Source organism: Eptatretus burgeri, chromosome 1 (assembly GCF_056783735.1).
Source record: "Eptatretus burgeri isolate ZD-2024b chromosome 1, Ebu_testis_v1, whole genome shotgun sequence".
Taxonomy (NCBI): domain Eukaryota; kingdom Metazoa; phylum Chordata; class Myxini; order Myxiniformes; family Myxinidae; genus Eptatretus; species Eptatretus burgeri.
Window position 1 is genome coordinate 24496016 of NC_140961.1, and position 23755 is coordinate 24519770.

Consider the following 23755-nt stretch of genomic DNA (forward strand, 5'->3'; position numbering starts at 1 on the left):
CTCCAAACGTCGTGCCAACGAAACCCGCCAAGGAGCAAGGAGTCGGGGCACAGCCACGCGGCCACATCTGCGGCTCGTCCGCCAACGCGTCACGAGGACGTGGGTAGGACCCCCCCCCCCCCCGGTCTCGCGAACCTGGCTGCTCCTTCAGGTCACGCGCGCATATTGGCCGACAGGCCCGTCTGCCCCCTTGTCTATGAGGGTGGCTTCTTTCCTTTGCTTTTGAGTAAATGTGTGTTGGCACCGTCTGTAAAGTAGAACTGTATAAGTGTTGTCGTGTGTGCGCGTATTCGGTAGTAACTCTGCGTCATTGTTTATTTTGTTTTAACTGCTATATGTGCATTTTGACTGTTTGGCTGTATATATGTGTGCTTTCCGTGTGTCGCGTAATAAATGTGCATTGTGTGAACTGTTTTCCCGTTTCGCTTCGTCTTTTCTTTATTGACCCTCCATCCTGCTTCACGTAAAGGGTTCGTAATGGGCTTAATACGCCTGTTAATTAATCTGAACCGTCGAGGCCGACGATAACACCGCTCGGTTATCACTGTAGCACGGAATGGACCGCTTAAGCGGTTCGTGTCCGGAGTCGGCCTGTGGCGTGGTGCGATCGCCCGGTCGACCATTCGCGCAGGTACTTAGGTAGATCGAATTTGGCAAGCAACACTCCTGCGTGGGTGGGCAACTGGCACGATTGTGGTGAGGTTAAACCCCCACCCGTGACTGGCTCCCGGCATTGGTCCGAGAGGGTCACGACTGAATTGTCCGTCCGGTGGGCGATGTGCCGCGATTCAAGTCACGTGGTCGTTCGCACGCCGGCGGGCGCGAATTCGCAACAATATCAATCGGACAAGCGGTTCCCAAGTTACGGCCATTTTTCTGTCGACCAATGACAAGACACGGTGCTATGACATCACGAATGACGTCAATTAATGTTTATTTATTTTTTATTTTTTATTTTATTTGCATGATTGCCGGTCCGATCTGATTGAAACTTGCCAGGAATATTGCTGGGGACTCGCGGATGTGCCTTTTTCGAGGTTTGACATCAATCGGACGAGCAGTTCCCAAGTTACGGCCATTTATCTGTCGACCAATATCTGCGAGAGAGATAAGAGGGGAACGGGAGAGGGGGGGATGAGAGTGAGCGAGAGAGGAGGGGGGAGAGGAAGGGCGAGACAAAGGGGGAGGGGGGGAGAGGGGGGAGAGAGGGGGGTGAGACTAGGGGAGAGAGAGGGGGCAATTCTTCTTCGTTTGATATGACGTCACAATTGACGCTGGGGACCTGAGTATGTTTCCCAAGTTATGGCCATTTATGATACGGTTGGTCCAATCTAATTGAAATAATGCCCCAATCCAGTCGTCGTTTACGCACCTTCGGGCCCACCCCTACGGGCCCGTAATAGTAATAAATAAATAACTTTAAGGAGTCGAGATAAAATTCTAACCCTCAACAACATGCACAGACAGACAATGCGAAAAGATTTCTCAAATTACAAAAAAACACAAAAACGATTAATTGTCTCTAACTTGGGTAGAATACACATGAAAGGTTAAAAAAAAAAGTCAAATTGTCAAGTTAGGCCATTTGGGTCTGCTCGTCTAGCCCTTATAGGTCTTGCAGCTAACATCAAACCCAAAACGGTTTCGGAAAAAGCTTGGGGATCGGTGCGGATAACTTCGACTGGATCCACGTTCAAGTTCCAAAATCAATTTGTGGTTAAAGTAGTTGTAAAATAGTTGCAGCCACATCAGACAACTTTGTCCAACTACGTTCAAATCCCATTTCGGCACACCATGAAAGTATGCCAATCGACGGCACTATATTAAAATGTAACCATCGACAAGCAAAATACCAATATCTTGAGTTTGATAACACAAGATGGGCAAGGTAAAAAGAATCTCCAAAGCAAATGATGCTTTCCTCTTCTGAAAATCATGAGAAGAAATATTAAGTCGTCAACTGAAGTTTCTCATGGAGTGCGATATCCTCTCTTTTCGGTCATGGGTACGAGGCTTGAACTTCATAATCCGAGATAAAAAGGAGGATCAATGCTTTTGACAATGATCACCTGGACTACCCTTATAACGAGTCAGGTCAGGAAGAGATCCTGCTTTGGAGGACCTTCTCGAACATCTTGAATAGATGGAATCTGTGACAGAAAAGTACAAAGGCTATTTTTATGAACATCAGAGAGAAAGAAATGTATGTGGACATTAAGGGAATGGCTGAGAATCAGGGATACTGGTGCATCATCAAAGCCAACCTTCAGATCGAAGATGGCACATGATGAAGTGATCTCAAGCTCATTGAAGAGTTTGCACAGATCACGTGCTAAATTAAATCGGTACTTTTACACAAAACACAAGGAGTTTGGGAGACAATGGACACATCAAAGCAAATGGGATTTCAACCTGAGATATCTGCATCATGACAGAAATCCAAATGTCAACCAATCGCTACATGACAATTCCCACATTCAAATACTACTACCACCACCAAAAAAATTGGTTTTGCATTCTGCTCTGGTACATGTCTAACTTTTAACTCACAGCATGTGGTCACCTAATGTGAATTGTGGCAGTTGTAAAACAATACTATAATTAAAGTGTGTGTGTGTGTGTGTGTGTGTGTGTGTGTGTGTGTGTGTGTGTGTGTGTGTGTGTGTGTGTGTGTGTGTGTGTGTGTGTGTGTGTGTGTGTGTGTGTGTGTGTGTGTGTGATGCACTCCAGAACTACTGGATTGAAGGAGTTGAAAACTACTGCTGGTACCCAGTGTGCATGGGAAGGTTTTAGGCAGGAAAGAGATTTCATCATCCTACTGGGAGCAGTTATTACAAGTCATACTAAAATACGACAATTCTGGCAGATCACCCCGTCTGCAATTCCCGGTTCGTCGATAGTATCTATAAACAAGATTGACCTCAGAACAATTCCTGAAAGATATGATTTGAATTTTGATTCACGTAAGCTCTGTAAACCTTTCTGCCGAGTTCCACAGCTGTCAGCTTTCAGCCAATCCAAGATGAGTCGCCAAGTTTGAACCCACATGGGGTTTCCGTTTTGACTGTGAAATCCCGTATGGTACTGTGCACTACTGTTAAACAATCAAACCCAATCAAAATACCACCACAGCTCATGGAATACTTGATCATCGGGCAGGCCGTCAATATTTCCACAACCACAGTTCTTGCCCCATCTCCAAACTGTATTATTGACCCGTCTCCAAACTGCCCGTTCAAATGTGCAGTATGTTCCTAACATAGAGACAAAACTACTGTATGCTATTTAATGTCCAGTGGTTACATTTACAAACATCTTGATCAGATAGAGATAAAATTTTCTTATTATCAAAACATCTTATTATACAAATGCCTGGTGTTGGCTTAATGGTTCGGGTGGTGGGCTTTGGATCCTAGGGTCCCGAGTTCAAATCCCGCTCAGCTGTTGAATTAATACCAGGTGGGGTTAACTCGACCTGTCATCCTTCCGAGATCGGCAAAATGAGTGCCAGCATGCTGGTATCCTGTGCCGGGGTGGCGAGCCATCCAAGATGTGCCCAATAGCCAAGGAGACTGCTGAGGCAGCACCAACACTCTGCAGAGTATGGTCCCAATCTCCTCCTCCTTGTTGTACAAGGAAGTTATTTTCAAACTTGATTTTTTGGTTGTGTGAGTTTATAAAGTGTAGTGCAGTATGTATGTGTGTGTGTATACTATATATAATCTATAATTTATGTGTGTGTATACTATATAGAGTCATTCCACCTCAAATCACCGGAGGCCTCCCAGTTGACCCCCTCAGATTTACTTTAAACTTTCATAAAATAGTTCCCAGGTATCAAAATGAAGCTGCATAAATTTTAGGTCCATAGATGCGGTCAACTCCGAGATATTGAGGGTTGAAAATGTGGTTGTGGCCCTATTTTTATGGTCGTTGCGAGCATCACAAAATGAACGGCTACTTTTAAACTCCCACAACTTTTTAAATATTAATGCTGGAGCCTTGAAATTTTCAGAGATTATTCTTCTATAACTGCTCTGTAAGAAACAAGCATAAAACGGAGTATACCTCTTAATTTTTATGACCTGATCAGTTGAAATCCAGAAAAAAAAATGTTGGTTTTGTATGAAGACCCAACCTTGAGACCCCATATATTTTATTGACCCATCCCAGAAGTTTGAAATATTTTCAGGTAATAACTGTATGGTAGTAGTATTCAAATACATGTTTACTTTTCTCAATCAGTCATATATATAATAGTCATGATCCCTCAAAAACTGAAAATTTTAATTTTTCCCCAAAATTCAGGTGAGGATTGCAAATATATGACAAGGTATACCACTTCAAATTGTTCACCATTGGAAAGAGCATATTCAAGTTAAGGCCTTAGTTATTTTATAACTTGGTTTACGGATCCGCCGACAGTATATTTGCCAAAATGAAATATAAATAGAAAACAGATTTTTAGCCTTTTATATTTATACATTTTCCGCCGAAGGTGCTAAAGTTTCAAAACCCGAAATGTAAACGTCGGTATTTATTTTCAAAATATAATTTCGTGCGCGCGTGCCAAAATGCCGAGTCACCTTTAACCAAACGGCGCAGTAAAACTGCGCAGTCGTCTTCGGTCATGGCGTCTGAGCAGTGGCCAGTGTGGTTCAGATTGACTGTGGTTTCTGGGGCGAAAGTGATTGTTAAGAAGCATGTCAGCGGTATAAATTTGAGTGACTACATTGGTGATTTAATCACGCAACATCTTGACGACGAATATTCTGGCCGAACTATTGCATCAATTCAGTGCAGCAGCAGGGATGATTCGCAGGCTACTCTCGATCGTGCTGATTTTGTTTCCGTCGAAAGTTGTACACCGCTGTTCGTATTGAAAGATTTTGGTGTCAAGTACGTCAAAGTTTCCCTGCGAGATGCTGATATTCAGCCTTCAATGGACCAGAAATCAGCCTTTGTGCTCATGGGGATGGGGAGACGGTACGATCAGATGCCTGCTGAAAAGTAAGAGCTGGTTGGTTTTCCAACCTGGTTGAGATATCTGCATCATGATGGAAATCCAAATGTCTCCATTGGAAAGAGCATATTCAAGTTTACAAAAGTGTTAAATAAAGTGGTATATTTTTTATATACATATACACACATGACCATAATATATTGTATACATATACATACATCAACTCTGACCGTTTTGAGCGTGTTGACTCCGAGTAGACACCTTTTTTAATCATATCCAGCACTATGCACTGGTATGCACACATATACGACTTGGACAGTAATTTTCTCAGCATTGTTTCCATTTGTTTGATGATCCAACAGGTTTCTATAAGAAAAACATGCCAGACTATATTGTAACAATATCCCCCTTCCGCCACGTGGCGGGGGATAAAAACAAGTTTTAATCCTTCTTTATTGTTTTTCACATCAGATGATACAGTGAACATGGGCATCCTGCATTTGAATGGTCTTCCATCTTCAATGTTTTGTTAGATCCTCCTGGTCCGGGATTTATATTTATTTTCCCCCACCTACCCTTGTCTTTTCCATGGAACATCCGAAAAAAATAATCATAAAAATATATAATTTCTAAAAATTGAAATTATATTTATATTTCGACCTACTGACCCTACATTTTAGCTGAAGAACTGTGTAAACCAAGTTATAAAATAACTAAGGCCTAACTTAAGTCTAATATTTCAATGTAGTATAATGTTTCTATCAGTATTTTTAAAATATATGAATAAATGATGTTCTGCCAGTGCTGTGCGTGTTGTGTGTGCTATTTAATGAACAGTCCTTTTACATGTAGTACATGTATATACAATGTACATACATATCATCTGCTATTAGGATACCATGAACACAATACTTTGAAATTTGAATTTGTAATTCTTTGTTTCTCATTTGTAAATAGCAAGAGCTTAATATAACTCATCTGGCTGGGGCTAAAAATAGAACTCAGGAATAGTGGCTGATCTGCTGATGTCAGCAGTGTATATAGTTACATTCAAGGGAGGACATTTGTTGGGTTCCTTTGGTCCATGTGATGAAAGTTATTGATGCTCGCCTAACGTCAACTGGGAGGCAGTACAAGCTCGCACCTGACTTGGAAAAGCAGATCAAGGACCTATTCAAATCATTTAAGTGAAATGTTTTATTACATTATTGCAATAGGTGATATATATTTGTATTATTAATTTGAATCATAGAACTAATCATTCATGATTACCATGGTGCCCACACCATGCACACACTTCATGTATTCACGACTGTTAACAACAGTTTTTAAAAAAATAGAAAATATATATTTTTTAAATATACCACTTTGATATTTGACACTTTTGTAAACTTGAATATGCTCTTTCCAATAGTGAGCAATTTGAAGTGGTATACCTTGTCATACATTTGCAATCCTCACCTGAATTTCAGGGAAAAATGAAAATTTTCAATTTTTGAGGGATCATGACTATTATATATATATGACTGATTAAGAAAAGTAAACATGTATTTGAATACTATTACCATTAGTACTAGAGCATAGCAAACCAATCGTTCAAATTTGCATAAAAGCCCCAAAATTGGTACACATGTAGAATAATGTATTCCGAACAAATCTAGATATGGAGCCACTTGAGATTGTGCCTTGGTCAGCCAAAGCTGACCAAGGCACAATCTCGGGTGGCTCCATACCTAGATTTGTTCGGAATACATTATTCTACATGTGTACCAATTTTGGTGCTTTTATGCAAATTTGAACAATTGATCTGAAATATCAGACTACGCTGCTGGACTACATACAGTTATTACAGGAAAAAAATTTCAATCTTCTGGGATGGGTCAATAAAAAAATATATGGGGTCTCAAAGGTGGGTCTTCATACAAAACCAACACTTTTTTCTGGATTTCAACTGATCAGGTCATAAAATTTAATCGAGGTATACTCAGTTTTATGTTTGTTTCTTACAGAGCAGTTATAGAAGAATAAGCTCTAAAAATTTCAAGGCTCCAGCATTAATATTTAAAAAGTTGTGGGAGTTTAAAAGTGGCCGTTCATTTTGTGATGCTCGCAACGACCATAAAAAAGAGCCACAACCACATTTTCAACCCTCAATATCTCGGAGTTGACCGCATCTATGGACCTAAAATTTATGCAGCTTCATTTTGATACCTGGGATATCCCTGTGTCGTAAGAGGCGACCAGGGTTGCGTCAGGAAGGGCATCCAGCGTAAAACATGTGCCCAATCACTATGCGGATCATAAGGATGATCCGCTGTGGCGACCCCTAATGGGAGCAGCCGAAAGAAGAAGAAGAAGAAGAAGAAGAAGAAGAAGAAGAAGAAGAAGATTTTGATACCTGGGAACTATTTTATGAAAGTTTAAAGTAAATCTGAGGGGGTCAACTGGGAACATTTTCTTAAATTTGGTGATTTCAGATGGAATGACTCTATATAGAATTTTGGATTTCAGATTTGTTGGACGCAGATTTGTTATGGATTTCAGAATCGGATCCAAGTAATCCACACAACATCCAAGGCCTCCGACAGTTATTTCCAGAAATGCATGTTCAGAATAGACCCATCCCCTTGTCTGGTGGGATCCTAACTCTTTGATGCGTTGGAGAAGAGTACAGAACAGGTTCCCTTCCTTTCTTATGGGATAACCTTTTCCTCTTTATGACACGTTCAAGACGTATGATTTTACGTCAGTTTTCATTTCTGCTTGAGTGATATTCACCATTCGCGCACGCGATAAGACAGCCGTTAGCCCAATGGAGGCTCGTTATATTCCCTTTCCATCAGGACACATTGGCTTGGAAATACACTATTTATTTTGGTTATTTTTACATTGAACTTACAGGACATTTGAGTCATTAATCACACCGCGGGCTTTTCCTGGACAGTTCGTTCTGACGGTCAAACATGGCTGTGGGTCTCGATCATTTACCTCAGGCATCCACGTTCAACACCCATTTTCTTTCATCGACGTTTGAAACCCACCTTTTTCCCTCGGCGATCGACACCCTGTTCGGCAGCTCTGTGGACGCTGGCTGGCTCTTCTTCGTGTCGGGCTGAACAGGGAGGTGATAATTGCCTGTTGACACTTCATGTTTCTGCTTGGTTGTTCCGGCGGATGGCTGCTTTGTAGCGTTCGTCCAGCACCCCGAGCATGGCATCATGGGCAAGGCTTGTGTTAATTGGGGGTTGCATCTCATTTGATGGTCAGGAGAGCATGATCGCGAGAATAGATGGTTGGAGGTCACGTGCAGCGATGCACCAATAGGCAAGCTGGGTTTGGCTGAAGTCGTGCTTGGGGCTCCACCCACACTGGTCACCTATAAAAGGACAGCAGGACTGCCTTGCTGGCAGTTGGTGAGAGATCCTGATGACAGTTGATCAAAGTTGGTGAGAGATCCTGCTGACGATTGGTGACAGCTCCTGATGGTTGAGGACAGCAGCAAAGGCGGTTGGTAACAATTGGACTTCCTGCTGGTTCTGCTTGGTACCTAGCTCTTGGCATACCTGGTTCCTGGGTGTGACGACGTGACGTCGATTGGTGTTCGAGCCTGTTTGCGGGTGGGTGCACGGCGAGGCAGGGCACTGTCAGCGAAAACGAGCCAAGCTATGGAGAGCTCATTTGGAGAGGTAGACCAAGACACGCTTACACATTTTGGGTTATTTTATTAGACGCACGATGACTTCTGCCTTCATAAGCTGAGACCGGATTTCTTTTTCCCCCTGAATGGTCTGATGGGTACCCTTGTCTTGTGTTTACTTGTTAAGTAAGGCAAAGTGATAAGCATCTGCTCTTTGTCTATTTTTCTATAAATGCTTGTTGGATTCATTATTTGTTTGAGATTATTTTGTTGATTGAACATTTGATTTGAATTCATCCATTTAATCGACAAGGAAATAAAAAGTTGTTCAGTTTATTTATTTTTCTTACTAATAAATTTGTTGACGTTTCAACCTGTCTGCGATTATCGAGGTTCGGACAATGCTGGATCAATGGAAGTAAATGACAGACTGGAGATGATAATTCCCAAGCTAATTAACCTGTCATAGTCGGCGTGCACCAGCGGTAAATGCTCGGCCACATTTTTAAAGATCTAATCAAGATAAGATTGGTGCATCGCCAAGGACGCGTTCCCCGGTCAGGAGGCCACGTGACCTCAAGTTAAACGGCAAATTAGACAGTGGACACTGGAACTCGTGCTTAACTGAATGGTGTTTGTGGTAATTAAGCAACCCGCTGCACCACAAAGTTAATTGTGAGCGGTGGCCCCAGGACCGGTTCTTGCGAGAAGAAACGAGGATTAACCCCCTCATAATACACTGGGTACCCGTGGCCATAATATATTGTATACATATACACACGTAGAAAGAGTTGTTAGACGTTCTGAGAAACCAAGGTAAATATTCCACATAACTTTCATCTTACCAGAAACTTTTATATATGACAAGCCTTTCTTTCGCCATGCTAAACACAAGATAAAAGAACATGATAGATACAAGAATGAATGGTTCAGCAATCATCACACCAGAAGTAACGATATCAAGTTATTCTACACAAGAGCTTGTCATTTTCCTCACCTTTTGCCGCTGTGAAGGGTGCAGTAGCTCTCCAAACGGCGATTGCTCGGGGCAATCGAAAGCGAGTAGTGCCAGGGTACGCTCCATCTCGAGCAAACATTCACTACTCTCCTCTCCACGCTCAGCCAGTTGCGATTGTGCAAACTCTAGTGCTGCCTCTGTTTGCCGGCCACGGATCAGCTCGATAAGATGCTGCTGCTGCAGAGTAAAGAGCGTGTTAATACAGGTAACCAACCACAAATCCAGGATCCTAAAATCCCATTTTACCTGAAAACCGCCAATTTTTCAAGCTAAAACTATCATTTTGAGATGAAGCCACATTGTTTGTAATGTGGGGATACCGGCAGTCCAAGAGCTCAGACGGTGAATGTTCACTAGTTTAAGCACTTGACTACTCCAACTATTATGTTTGCAGGATCAATGAGTTGTGCATATAATCCAATAAATTAACACAGCATATACATATGTTTTATTGTCAAAAACAGTCCAAAACCTTTGATTCTTGTCCTTTTATTGTGAAAATTGGCAAACCCTTTGGTCCTAACGTTCCCAGATTTGTGGTTGGTTACCTGTACAGATTACTGCACTGGGATAAAAAGAAAATCAGCAGCACCAGCCAATTTTTACTTTTACTGTTTTTTTTTTTTAAACAATATTCAATACTACTTCTTTGTACACACGTGGAGAGGTACTAAATATGGATGAGAGCACAGAGGAGAGAAAAAAGGAGATAGGCACGTGAGTGGAAGTGGAGACAAAGACAGAGGCAGGATGAAGAGAATCACAAGCAGAATACAGGAGAGTGGTGCGAGAACGAAAGCCATAATTAATATACATTTCTAAAATAATCATACTTTTCTTTAGGAAACAAAAGTAAATCCACAAGGCTGTGAGTTGTATTCTTTAACAATTGTGCTATGATGGTTGGGGGGGGGAGGGGGATGCTCTTGTCCCCATTATTTTTCATGGGCTTTCCCTCTGGTATCTATATATTAATACTGAAGGACCAATTTTGTGCTCCTCCTAGCGGTCGCGTCACGTTTTTCTCGGTACTGTGACCTGGACTGAAAGAAACTTCGTACCTGTAAGAATGCATCGCACATAGTGGCAATAGTCAACCTTCAACTCTGAAGCAGAATAAACACTTTTCGTTTTACATTCGTTTACATGGTGACGTGTGACGTCACCGCTGAGAGGCGTCGGGACGTCATGACATCGGTCATTCGCTGACGTCATTACGTCTGTTGGCGACAGACCGTTACCGCTGAGAGGTGTAAATTCCACTCCTCGAAAATAGAGTCTGCAATGTAAAACCCTCTTCTGCACATGCTGACGACCTCAGAATGTGAATTTGACACAAAAAAATGTAACAAGAAACATTGTATCTTCTATATATTAATACTGAAGGACCAATTTTGTGCTCCTCCTATCGGTCGCATCACGTTTTTCTCAGTACTGTGACCTGGACTGAAAGAAACTTCGTACCTGTAAGAGTGCATCGCACATAGTGGCAATAGTCAACTTTCAATTCTGAAGCAGAATAAACACTTTTCGTTGAGACGGGGGCAAGGAGTGAAGAAACGGGGACAGGGAGTGAAGAGGCGGGGGGGGGCAAGGTAAGCAAATTTTTTGGCCGGGGTAAGCAAATTGAAAGTTGGGAAATGGGGCGGAGGATGAGTGGGTGGGGGCCGGGGTGAATTAAGCAGGGTTGAATGTGAGGGGGTGGACAGGGGGGTGGGGGCATGGGGACAAGTGGGGTGGGGAATCAAGAGACCAGTGTGTGTGTGTGTGTGTGTGTGTGTGTGTGTGTGTGTGTGTGTGTGTGTGTGTGTGTGTGTGTGTGTGTGTGTGTGTGTGTGTGTGTGTGTGTGCGGCGAGTGAAGAGGCGGAGGCGGGGCTGGGGTAATTACATTTTTGGGCGGGGGTAAGCAAATTGAAGGCGGGGGGGATGGGGCAAGGGCGGGGGATGAGTAGGCGGGGGCAAGCACGCCTTGTCCAGTCCATGTCCCTCGAGTATAGGTAAGCTGGTGAGGGTGGTTGAATGAACGGAATCCGTCTGACGGGGTTTCGGCTAGTTTATACATTATAGGGTAATGCTCTTCTACCTATTTGTCCCACCGTGAAACAGAAACACACAAATCGGGGAGAAAAAAAAAGTTGCTTCAAATTAATCCAAACCTCCGAGAATTTTTTTTTTCTCAATCAGACAAAAAAAATTTGAACCTGGGTGGTGTGTAGGCAACAGACTGCTGCCTCGATCTCTCCCAAAAAAAAAATAATTTATGTTCCTGTGACAAAATATATAACCTCCCATGTTTGAGCCCTTTCAACCAGCACAAGAAAAAAAAGGCTTCCTTTTTTGATATCATGGTATTTTTACCACGGGCTTCTGCTAGTACTCCAGAATGTCACAGACAAATTCCTTGTACACCATAAAGAGCGAAGGTAATTCAAGAAACGACTTTGCTCTATTCAAAAGTTACAGCAGTCCCTTGATGCTGGTTTATAGATATTGTCAGGCCAGGGCAAGTTATTCGTGAGAACAAGGAACACCAGGGAAAACACGTCTGCCAATGGCTGACTGCAGAAAAATAATGGGGGTGGGATGAGTTACATTTTTATTGCGAAGCAATATGGAATTGGGACACCTTAGAACATGGCTGGCATTGAGCCTCGATTTTTATGTTGTCTTTGTTTGGTATTCAGGGTATCCCGCTGAAGTGGTTGTCTGATTTCTCCTCTGAGCGGAAATAGCAGGTGGGTATTTTTTCATATGGAGTTCCCTTACAATAAACATCAATGCTGCAGCAGGAGGGCAATAGGCTCATAAAGCCTGAGCATGGGTCACCATCTTATAGTTTGTCCGTGCTCTATCCTATTTAAATGCTGAGAAAAACAAAGCAATGAAGCACCATATACCCTTTTTAACGGTATGCCTCGGCCATGTTTTGAATCACCGACCTCCCAGAAGTTCTCACCATTACACCACAGCGTCTGGATGGAGGCCCTTGATGGTGTCCTTTCCCTTCAGGCTGGGGTTCCCTAAGGCAGTATTTGGACTACATGATACTTGATCTACATTATTAATCTATCAGATTCTCTTTAAAACCAACTTTACCATTTTTCTGATGACATCACCCTATGTAGGATGATACATCACTCTTGTGAAAGGCTGGCCACTGCTGAATCCCTTTAGTCAGACCTGGATAGGATAAGCCACTGATCAGCTACTGGGAATGCGCCGTTAAACAATGGCAAGTCGCACTGATCAAACTATCCAATCCACTTCTCTGGACATCCAAGGTGCTGTCCCTGGAACTCCTTCGCTGCACAATCACAACCTTTGTGGGAGGATCACATCTGCATCATCAAATTCGCATCAAGGGCTCGTCATTGCTTGGGTATTTTCCATAGAACTAAGACAATCCTAAACCACACCAGGTGTACAAGGCTTTCAAAGGTAGCTCCATGGAGTATGGCTCGACACCATGGGGTGGTGCTCCTGCTTCCCACCTTGAGGTGGTCAAAAAGAAGACCTTCCACATTATTGGAAACTCAAGCTGGGCGGCAGATTCCTCAGGGCCTTCAGCCTCTCACAGGCAGAAACATGGGGGCATCTCTATTTTACACAAGCTTACATCAGGCCTTGCTCCTCATGCGTCAGATGTGTTGCCAATCACGACCGCGTACACGATCTCTGCAACATGCGTTTATCCTTTTTCCCAGTATCTTCCTCTCCAGGTCATTGTTACTCGTTCTTGTGCAATTCCTCCTTGTGCAGTCTGGTCTGGCTTCTCATGCACTGTCTACATAAGTGTTTGCAAAACTACATCAGATGGATTGAGCAAATTTGGAAAAGCACTCTTCAATTGGATATTGAAACTTAAATAATAAATAATAAAGATAGCTCATTGACAAAACATAGATGCACGAGCCGATAATTTAAAATTTCTTCCTCAAGCACAGGTTAATGGCACAGCTCACGATAAAAGGTCAGCCTAATGTAAAGTGGTTTAACCGTTGTTGATTGCTAATAGCCAATGGAAAGAAATTTATTGCAGGCCTATCAAGACAATGGTCAGTGTGCATTTATTGGATGTTTTTGGCTGTTTGTGCCCCTCCGGTCAGATTTTTCTTTTACTGCTCGTGTGTGACCAAAATGATATGACAAAACCACCTCTTCCATGTTCAAACAGTTGTACACTCCCAATAGTAAATGTAAACTTCGTAACAATATTTATACACATTTTTTTGAGTATTGGAAATAAAAGGTGACAGATAATACCTGCAAGTGAAAGTACAGGTAGCGGTTGGTGTCCAGCAGCTCAGGGTGCAGACCATTGATGAGTGCAATGGCCTCCTGTATTTGCCCATTGAGGATCACATCACGGATCTTTAAACGCTCGTCCAGACTTCCCAGATCCAACCCGGGCTCAATACCAGACTCCAAGCGGAATTTTTCAGCTGCTTCCTTAAAGCCCTCTGAAAAAGCCATTTTGCAAACACGACGACAATCATTGGCACGACAATCCATCGGTTAAGCAACAGTATGGAATATTAGGTTTGAAACAAATTTAAACCATGGAGTGAGTGAATGAGTGAATGCACCAACTTTGATCAAAAATGAATAAAAACATTCAAATTCAAAGTTTTTCTTTTGTCCCAGCTCTTTTTAAGGGCGATAACCATTTGAATCATTTCTTATTTTCAAATTTCAAAATAAGTTCCGATATCAACCTTGATAAATATAGGATATCGTTATAAAAGTATCAGACTGGCCAATTTTGGGAAGTGTGCAAGCACAGCAATAGTAGTGTTAGTTTTGGAGACATCACATCGCCAATTTTTTTTTTTGACTGCCCCCCTCTCCATCTCCTAAATAATTATGCCTTCCCCTATAGCAAAGAGGAAGGCTTATTGCTGTCATATGGTTTGTTTCTACAATTGGCACCCCCGATTTTTAATGGTGCCACAGAGTTTCATCAGCCCCAAGAAATACTAAACCACCATTTATGATATTATTATTATTATTATTATTATTATGGTACCCAGTTTAATGGACTGGGTAACCTATTGTTTTTCTTCTGCTTATTTCTTATTTATTCTTACCTTATTGTTTTTCCGCCGGCAATTTGCGGGTTCTTTCTCTTTAAAAATCATTTTCTCAGGAACGGTAAGTCCGATCGACACAATTTTCACCATAGTACTGTATGTATCTTTTTGATAGCATACTCAGTTGATAATTGTGACGTCATAGGTCACATGGTACGGGCGCCATCTTGAAAAAAACGATAAACTTTGGACCTCTGTATTTCTGAAATCGTGCAATGGAAATTTTTTCGCTTCATACATTTTAATGAACTCCCCATCGGGAACACGGGTAATTTTTCGTGACGTCATCAGTGAAGCGGTATCCCGGTGTAAATTCGTCAAGTAGAACGCTGCATAGGAAAAATCTGAAATTTGAGCCTCATCTACACAATTCACCGTAGAAAAAATATATTATGAGACATAGGTGACTTGGTCCAGTAGCCATCTTGTTTTGAAAAAATTAAAAAAAAAATAATCTCCTCCAGAATGGCTGTACAGATTGAGGCGAAACTTTACACACACCTTCCCCATGACGTCCTTTTTCAAGTTTGTTAATTTTTTATTGATAGTTCACATGGTTTGGTGGCCATCTTGAATTTACCCAAAAACCTTCAAACATCTTCTTCCCCAGAACGGCTGGTCAAATCAAGGGGAACTTCACATACGTATTGCTCACGAGTAGGGAATATAAGTTTGTTAATTTCTAATTGATAGGTCACATAGTTTGGTAGCCATGTTGGATTCAAGAAAAATATTAAATAATGTTTTCTCTGGAATCACATAACCTATCGAAGCGAAAATACGCAACTATCATGTCTGCATGCATAGTAAAAATGTCACAAGTCACATGGTTTGGTGGCCATCTTGGATAGAAAAGCACGCCTTATCCGATTAACGCGAAACTTCACAAACATATTCCACTACAATGACTACATGATTGGAGGCAGAATGTAAATTTATGATGTCATAGGTCATATGGCTTCAGCCATCTAGGATTGAAAATTAATAAATTTTAAAAATCTTCTCCAGAACGGCTGGACAGATTGAGGCAAAATTTCACACACACTTTCCCCAAGACATCCTTTCACAAGTTTGTTAATTTCTAATTGATAGGTCACATGGTTTGACAGACATATTGAATGAACCCTAAAACCTTCAAACATCTTCTCCAGAACGGCTGGTCAGTTAAAGGGGAAACTTCACATAGGTATTGCACACAAGTGAATATAATTTTGTTAATTTCTAATTGATAGGTCGCATGGTTTGACAGCCATGCTGGATTCAAGAATTATATTAAATAATGTTTTCTCTGGAACCACATAACCTATCGAAGCTAAACTTGGCTACTATAATCTACCCCCAAGCCTGCATACACCTTAAAAATTACGACACCACATGTCACATGGTTTGGCGGCCGTCTTGGATAGAAAAACGCACCTTGTCCGAAAAACACGAAACTTCACAAATGTGTTCCACTACACGATTGGAAGCAGAATATAAATTTATGATGTCATAGATCACATGGTTCATCAGCCATCTTGGATTGACAATTAATAAATTTTAAAAATCTTCTTCTCCAGAATGGCTGGACAGATTGAGGCAAAAATTCACACACACTTACCCCATGACATCCTTTTACAAGTTTGTTAATTTTAATTGATAAGTCACATGGTTTGGCAGCCATATTTAATTTACCCTAAAACCTTCAAACATCTCCAGAATGGCTGGTCAGATCAAGGAGAAATTTCACAAACGTATTGCACACAAGCAGTGAATATGTTTGTTAATTTCTAATTGATAGGTCACATGGTTTGGCAGCCATGTTGGATTCAAGAATTATATTAAATAATGTTTTCTCTGGAACCACATAACCTAGCGAAGCGAAACTTGGCAAATATAATCTACCCTCATGCCTGCAAGACGGTAAAAATTATGATGTCACAAGTCACAAGGTTTGGAGGCCGTCTTGGATCGAAAAACGCATCTTGTCCGATCAACATGAAACTTAACAAGCATAATCCACTTCCCCATTAGATGGAGAATTTAAATTGATGTTGTAATAGGGCACATGGTACGGCAGCCATATTGGATTGAAAATTAATAACTTTAAAAGTCTTCTTCTCTGAAACGGCTGAACAGATCGAGGCGAAATTCCACATGTATGACCACCTCTCCATGACGAACAAAAAGTTCTCCCCCCCCCCCTTTTACGACACATCGTTTGGTAGCCATATTGGATTGAAGGGAAAACATTAATTAATGTTTACTCTGGAACTGCTACATCAATAAATGTGAAACTTCAGAGAGATGATGCAGCAGACATTCGGAATGAAGTGTTTAAATTTCAACTCGATCGGCCCCATGTTTGGCAGCCATGTTGGATTGAAGTATAAATATTAATGTTTACTCTGGAACCGCTGCTTCAATATATGCGAAACTTCACAATTATAATCTAGCCGACATCTGAAACATAGGTTTAAAATTTCAACTCGATCGGCCACACGGTTTGGCAGCCAGAAATATTTAATTATTTGAATCTGAGAACTTTTAGATTTTTGTTGTTTTTTTTTTCCAGAAGGCTCACTTGGCTGCACCTGAAAGCTTTTGAGGGTACAGGAATAGCAATTCAATTGATACCGCCAATGTCCCCAGGAAAAAGGGCTAACTGCATACGGGATAAATAGATTGAACACTTTGTGCCACCCAGTTCGTAACTCGTCAGTCCCACGCTGTATCGAAGCAGGTCTGTATTTGTATCAATCTTAAATGTTTTCTCTGGAACCACTTCTCCTATCGAAGCGAAACTTTGGAATTATCATCTCAGTCTCATGTTGTATCAAAGGCAGACGTCTGGGTATCCGGTCATCACTGCCAGCAGTTATAAAGTGGCAGTTCTAGTTATTATTATTATTATTATTATTATTATTATTATTATTACTCGTTTTTTTTTTTTTATTATTCCAGCACTCTCAACACTCCAAATTTCCAAACTTTATCAATTTCCGAGCTGTATCTTGGGGCCAGCTGGGACTTTCAGAATTAAATTTTACATCAGTAATGTGAATAGAAAGTACAATGGTTTGACCTAAATTTTTGACCTTAACCTCATTAAAGTTATGGCCCAATTATCGACATTTTAACATTTTTCACCATAACTCGACTAATGCTTGTCCAATCAGAACGAAATTGACCTCAAGATAGCTTAGAGCATGTCACATTTAGACTTCATTCCTATCATAACCCTCCAGGTTAAAGGTCAAGGTCAAATGGTGGTCTGAATTTTTTTTTCTTTTTTGTCAGTCATCGCTCAATTTTGCCAATGGGGTATCTCAAAGACTAATTGTCCTTCCAAAATGTTTTTGCATCATAATAGTGTACCTGATATTTGATTCATGTCCTTGACCTACTTTTTAGCTTATCTGGAATATACATTCCAGATAAGGTATTGTCATCGCGCACCGTCCGTCCATCCGTCTCCTTTTTTGACTTCTCCGATCAAACAGCTGGGCCGATCTGGCTGAAATTTTGCAGCAACGTTCCTCTCCTGACTGGTAACAGGAATTGCAAAGTTCGTTCCGGTCACATGACATTAAGTATGTCAAAATGGCCGACTTAGTAAATTTCTTCAAAAATCTTCTTCTCCAGACCCACCAGTCAAAATGCTACCAAATTTGGGTTACAACATTAGGCCAGGGCAGATATGTTAAAGTGAAGTCATTCCGATCAACTGACCGGAATTGTGTCAAAATGGCCAACAGTCATTTTTGTGAAAAATCGCATGAATTCCTTCAAAAAGCTTATTCTCCTGATCCATCCATCGGAATGCTACCAAATTTGGGTTATGACATTAGGATAGGGTCCTGATGTTAAATTGCGGAGGCCAAGCTTATCATGTGACCGGAAGTGTGTCAACATGGCCGACAGTCAATTTTTGTAAAAATCACAAATTCCTTCAAAAATTTTCTTCTCAAGACCCACCAGTCAGAATGCCAACAAATTTGGGTTGCAACGTTAAATTGCACAGGTCATGCCGATCACATGACCGGAAATGTGTCAAAATGGCGGACTTCGTAAAATTGCGTAAATTCCTTCAAAAATCTTCCTCACCAGACCCACCAGTCAGAATTCTACCAAATTTGGGTGAAAACATTGGGCCAGGGCCTAGATAAGCTACAGTTCCAGTGTTCCTATTTTTTTGGATTGTAATCTAAATACCAAAAAAAACACATTTTTGGTGACAACTTGAGTAATTTTCCTCCAATTTTCATGATGTTGAGTTTTATCGATTGATTGCAAATATGGTCACATTTTCTTAATCAACACTTTATCTCTAAATGTTAAAGGTCAAGGTCATATGGTGGTCCAAAATAAATATATATATATATATATATATATATATATATATATATATACACATCATTGGATTGCAGACCAAGGGTAAGTTGCGGGCGGTCACCAAGGGTAAGCCTCCCCAGTCGGAGGAGGATTTCCATTGGCGATTTTTTTGTTTGTTTGTTTTTGGGAGATTTTTGGCAGGATTTGCACTCGAGCCACCGTAAAACACTTCATTCTGCAAAACGCACGAAAAAAACGCAAATAAAACTGAAAACCCACTCCGTAGGAGCACCTCCTGTGCTGCTGCCCACCACAGCGAAGCTCACCGAATGACAGAATTAGGGAAAAGCCTTCGGGACCCCCATTCCTTGATGATAGGAGGAAAAGCACAGGGTAAACATCCAGGGTCAGATTGCTGAGGTGTCGTCCAACAGAAGGTGTCTTCTTGGGTTAACCTGAGGCGATCCCTTCAAGTGGGTGCCTGGAATGTCCTATCCCAAAGAGAAGATGATCACCTGTCTGTTATCATCTGAGCTTTAGCGTTTGAACATCACTATTGCAGCACTCTGAGGTTCGCAGACTGGATAGTGGCACGGTCATTGCGGGTGGTGACATCCACGATCGGTCTGGTCGCTCGGATGGTTACCATGCAAGGAGTTGTTGTAGCTGTGTCCAATAAGATGACTCCAATGATAAGTGAGGTAACACTGGTCATCGAGCGTATGAGACTAAAGCCTAAGTCACATTTGCTGTACGGCTAGGATACGGCGGCCGTACCCCCCTGAATTGACAGAAACGTGCGGCGGCCGCAGACTTTCTGAGGTGGCCTCAGGGTGGCCCTACGCCGTATGGCTATATTTCACAGGCCGTAAGGGTCGCCGTGGAATTATAGCGCGGAGCTATTACTTTTTTCATTTCTCGACTGGCCGTAGCAATTCGACAAGCCGTAGCCGTGACGTAGATGTGTTCCACGTCGACCATACATAGGGCGTACGGTGGGCTTGCGTTATTCGTGCTCCCAAAAAATTACGGTGGCCACACTATTTCCACGGTCGCCGTAGGGTAGTCCTAAGGCGTCCCTGTGTTCAACGTACGGTGGCCTTGCGGTCTGTGTGACTACCTGTGGGCAACGCAGGGTCGACGCACGGTTCCCCTACGCCCGCTGTGCGTCCTACGTACGGCCTCCGTGGCAGTCTGCGTCGACCGTGCGTCACCGCTCAAGATCGGAGTATAGGTGTTTGCCTTTACAGTGGTGCCCACAGAATCCGAATTTAATTCGTTCCAAGAGGCTGTTCGGATTGCAAAAAGTTCGGATTCCAAAACTATTTTCCCAATAAGAAATAATGGAAAGTGAATTAATCCGTTCCTGGACCCCAAGAAAACCCACTTTCAACTGAAATTACCCATGTTTAAGGTAAAATAAGATGAGTAAATGACCTTCGGTGGTGGTGTATTGTATGTAAACCGGTACAAATCACCACATCCAAAGGTCCACACAGGCTCGTGCTCCGGCCTGGGTTCCGATCACTCGCACACTCTGCGAGAGTACTGCCCCCAGGGCAGCTCATTAAACATGATGCCCCCAGAACCACAATCACTTTCATCAAACACATCGGGCTGAGGTAATCATGGATATTCCAAATTACAACCGGTTTTTCTGTGAAATTAAATTCTTGCCCGACAGTCCGTCACACCACGTGATCGGATTGCTTTTTTGTTATTAAAACACAAGATGAGTAAGAAAAAAAACAGCACAAATCAAGAGATGCTTTCACGAGTACTTCCACCGACGAACTGAATGAACAAAGCGCGAAGATGCGGGTCGAACAAGCGGGGGAGACGCACGTGAACGCCACGTTGTGTTCGGTTTTTGAAAATGTGTTTGGTTTTTAGGGCAAAATTTTCTCGAAAAAAATTGTTCGGATTCCAATTTGTTCAAACAATGGGGCGTTCAGATTATGGGGGCACCATGGTACTCCAAACTGGTATATTCAGTTATATATATATTATAGTTATAGTATATTCACATATATACTGGTATATTTTTATTTGAGTAAAAAAAAGAACTAGTATATGTACCCAATGGTTACCGTCCATCTGGCCGCACGTTCGCCTTAGGGCCCCCCTGCGGTCGCTTGCGGGCACCTTGAGGCTACCTTGCGTCTGCCTTGAAAAATTATATGGCCACCGCAGGGAAGCCCTAAGGTCACTGTGCGACATCAAATCAAAGACCGTACGGCACCCCCACGTTTTCGGTCTCCACGATTTCTAAATACCCCGTGCGGCTACCCGAAAAATAAAAACATGTGACTGCTACATTGTGTGACCGTGGAAATACTGCAGCCGCCCTATAATTGCTAGCGGCCGTAGATTTTGTAGACCCTACGGCCGCCGTGCCAAATGTGACTTAGGCCTAAGGATTCATCACTCCTTGGGTGTCATTTCCCTGGTCTCTGTATATGCTCCGACTGAGGCGAGTGATCTCACCATGAAGGACGCATTCTATGCCACGCTCGAGTCTGTGGTTGATCAGTGCCCCAGGCAAGATGCTCTTCCAGTCTTGGGAGATTTCAATGCATCGACTGGCACTGATAGGAATGGTTATGAGATGTGTGTTGATCCCCATAGGTCTAGATATGTGAACCAGAATAGCACCAAGTTCCTTGACTTTGCAAGACGTCATGGACTTAGGGTGGCTGGTTCATGGTTTCAACGCCCACAGACTCATCGTTAGACTTGGTGTTACAACGCTGGCGGTGTGGCAAAGGAGATTGACCATGTGCTCGTTGATGATCCAGAACTGCAGGGTCTAACGGAGTGCTCAGTTCCTCAATACCGACCACAGGCTTGTTGTAATAACTCTGAAGTTGCAGCTTAAATCCATGAGAATGGTATCATCCCAGCGTAGGCTGGATGTTGGCAAGATCAAGGATGAGTGGGTAGCTGAGGAGTAACAGGCTGAGTAGGGATTTGGGAGGTCTATGTGTTTTGGAAAATCCTGACGAGTTGTGGAGTGCCTTCAAGACCAATATCCTTGACGCTGCCGGTGGATGTCTTGGAGCTAAACGTCGGGCGAAGCAGAATTTTGTCTCTCAAGCAACACTGGATACAATTGATCAGAGTCGCAGGGCCAGGCTTCGTGGCAGAGCTGAGCTGTTCAGGGAGCTGAGACATAAAACTGTACAACATGCGCTGAGCGAAGACAAGGATGCCTATGTGCGAGGAGTCTGAGCGGATATAGAATCACCTGTGGTCAAATGATTCTCGTACCACTTACAGGGGAATTCGCGCATTGCGTTCTTACAAGCCCATCCCTTGGTGTACTGCAGTGAGAGCAGATGTTGGTGGGATCTTGACAGAGGAGTCTGAAGTGAAGGCCCGCTGTGCCGGTTACTTTGAGCGACTGTACCAGGCCACCTCACCAGCTGTTGAGTTGAATGTCAGGGGTGTTACTATCCCAAATGCTGACCCTCCAATCAACTGTAATCCGCCTTTGTTTGTGAAAACACAAGCTGCGGTGAGCCTGCTGAAATGGGGTAAAGCTCCTGGGATTTGTAGCATCCATGCTGAACTTCTCAAGGCTGGTGAAAATGCTGTACTTGTCGTTACATGCAGTACTGTGCTACGTCTGGAACACAGACATCATCCCAACTGACTGGAAGAGGAGCCTTGTTGTCCCTCTCTGGAAAGGTAAGGGTGATCACCAGGACTGCAACAACTACCGAGGGGTGGCGCTCCTCTCAGTGCTGGGCAAGATCTTTGCTCGGATAATTCTTGATAGGGTTCGCCATCATCTGCTTGAGCACCAGAGTCCAGAGCAGTCAGGCTTTACACCAAAGAGGTCAACAATTGACCGTATCCTTGCTCTTCGGGTCCACACCAAACACAGACGAGAGTTTCGGCAGGGGATGCTTGCAGCCTATATTGATCTTTGCAAAGCGCTATATTCAGTGAATCGGGATGCCCTCTGGAGGATTCTCAGTCTCCGTGGGGTGCCACCAAATCTGATGTCTGAACTATACTCTAGGAATGAGAGTGCTGAGAGATGTGGCGATTCCATCTCAGACTTATTTCCAGTTGTTACTGGAGTTCTTCTTGGGTGTGTACTGGCCCCCACACATTTCAACACTTGTATGGACTGAATTCTGGGAAGATGTCAGAAAGATCAAGCTGCGGTGCATCGTTTGGGACTGACCTCGATTTCACAGATGATGCAGTCATCTTTGCGGAGACTGTGGATATCCTTTTCAGGGCCCTCGTGCTGAATGAGGAGGCGGAGCCGCTGGAATTACAGGTTTCCTGGGTCAAAACTAAGATCCAGGCTTTCAATGACATCTTGGATGCAGCTATCTTGTCTGTACCTGCTTGTGGCGAGGATGTTGAGGTCACGGAGAGATTCACTTACCTTGGCAGTGATATTCAAGTCTGTTGGCTGTGAGCCAGAGGTCAATAAACATCTGGGTCAGGCCTGGGGAGTCTTGGATTCACTGAATCATGGGGTATGGCGCTGTCGGTACCTGTGCGGCAGGATGAAAGTCCGAGTCTTTACATCCTTGGTGCTTCCAGTCTTGGTCTACGGATGTGAGACTTGGACTCTGACCAGGGATCTGAGAGGGAGACAATTCCTTTGGTACCAGGTCTCTTCGGAGAATCCTTGGCTATTACTGATCGGACTTTGTGTCCAACGAGCGGTTGCTGAGAGAGACTCAAATGAGATTTGTTCACTGCATAG

The 23755-nt window shown here is 42.8% G+C and overlaps 2 protein-coding genes across 10 annotated transcripts in view; one reads left to right on the plus strand and one right to left on the minus strand.

The window, feature by feature from the left end:
• The window catches only part of CAD (carbamoyl-phosphate synthetase 2, aspartate transcarbamylase, and dihydroorotase), a 246727-nt gene that overhangs the window by 198597 nt on the left and 24375 nt on the right, over positions 1-23755 (plus strand). The gene's annotated exons all lie outside the window — the stretch shown is intronic.
• GID8 (GID complex subunit 8 homolog) overlaps positions 1-23755 on the minus strand; it is a 52028-nt gene that overhangs the window by 3041 nt on the left and 25232 nt on the right. For all 9 annotated transcript variants that reach the window (XM_085876544.1, XM_085872689.1, XM_085871612.1 and 6 more), the window contains exons 3-4: positions 13883-14079; positions 9598-9795 (exon numbers count right to left, since the gene is read on the minus strand). In XM_085876544.1, coding sequence (XP_085732670.1) covers positions 9598-9795; positions 13883-14079 — 395 coding nt within the window. The remainder of the gene's footprint in view (positions 1-9597; positions 9796-13882; positions 14080-23755) is intronic.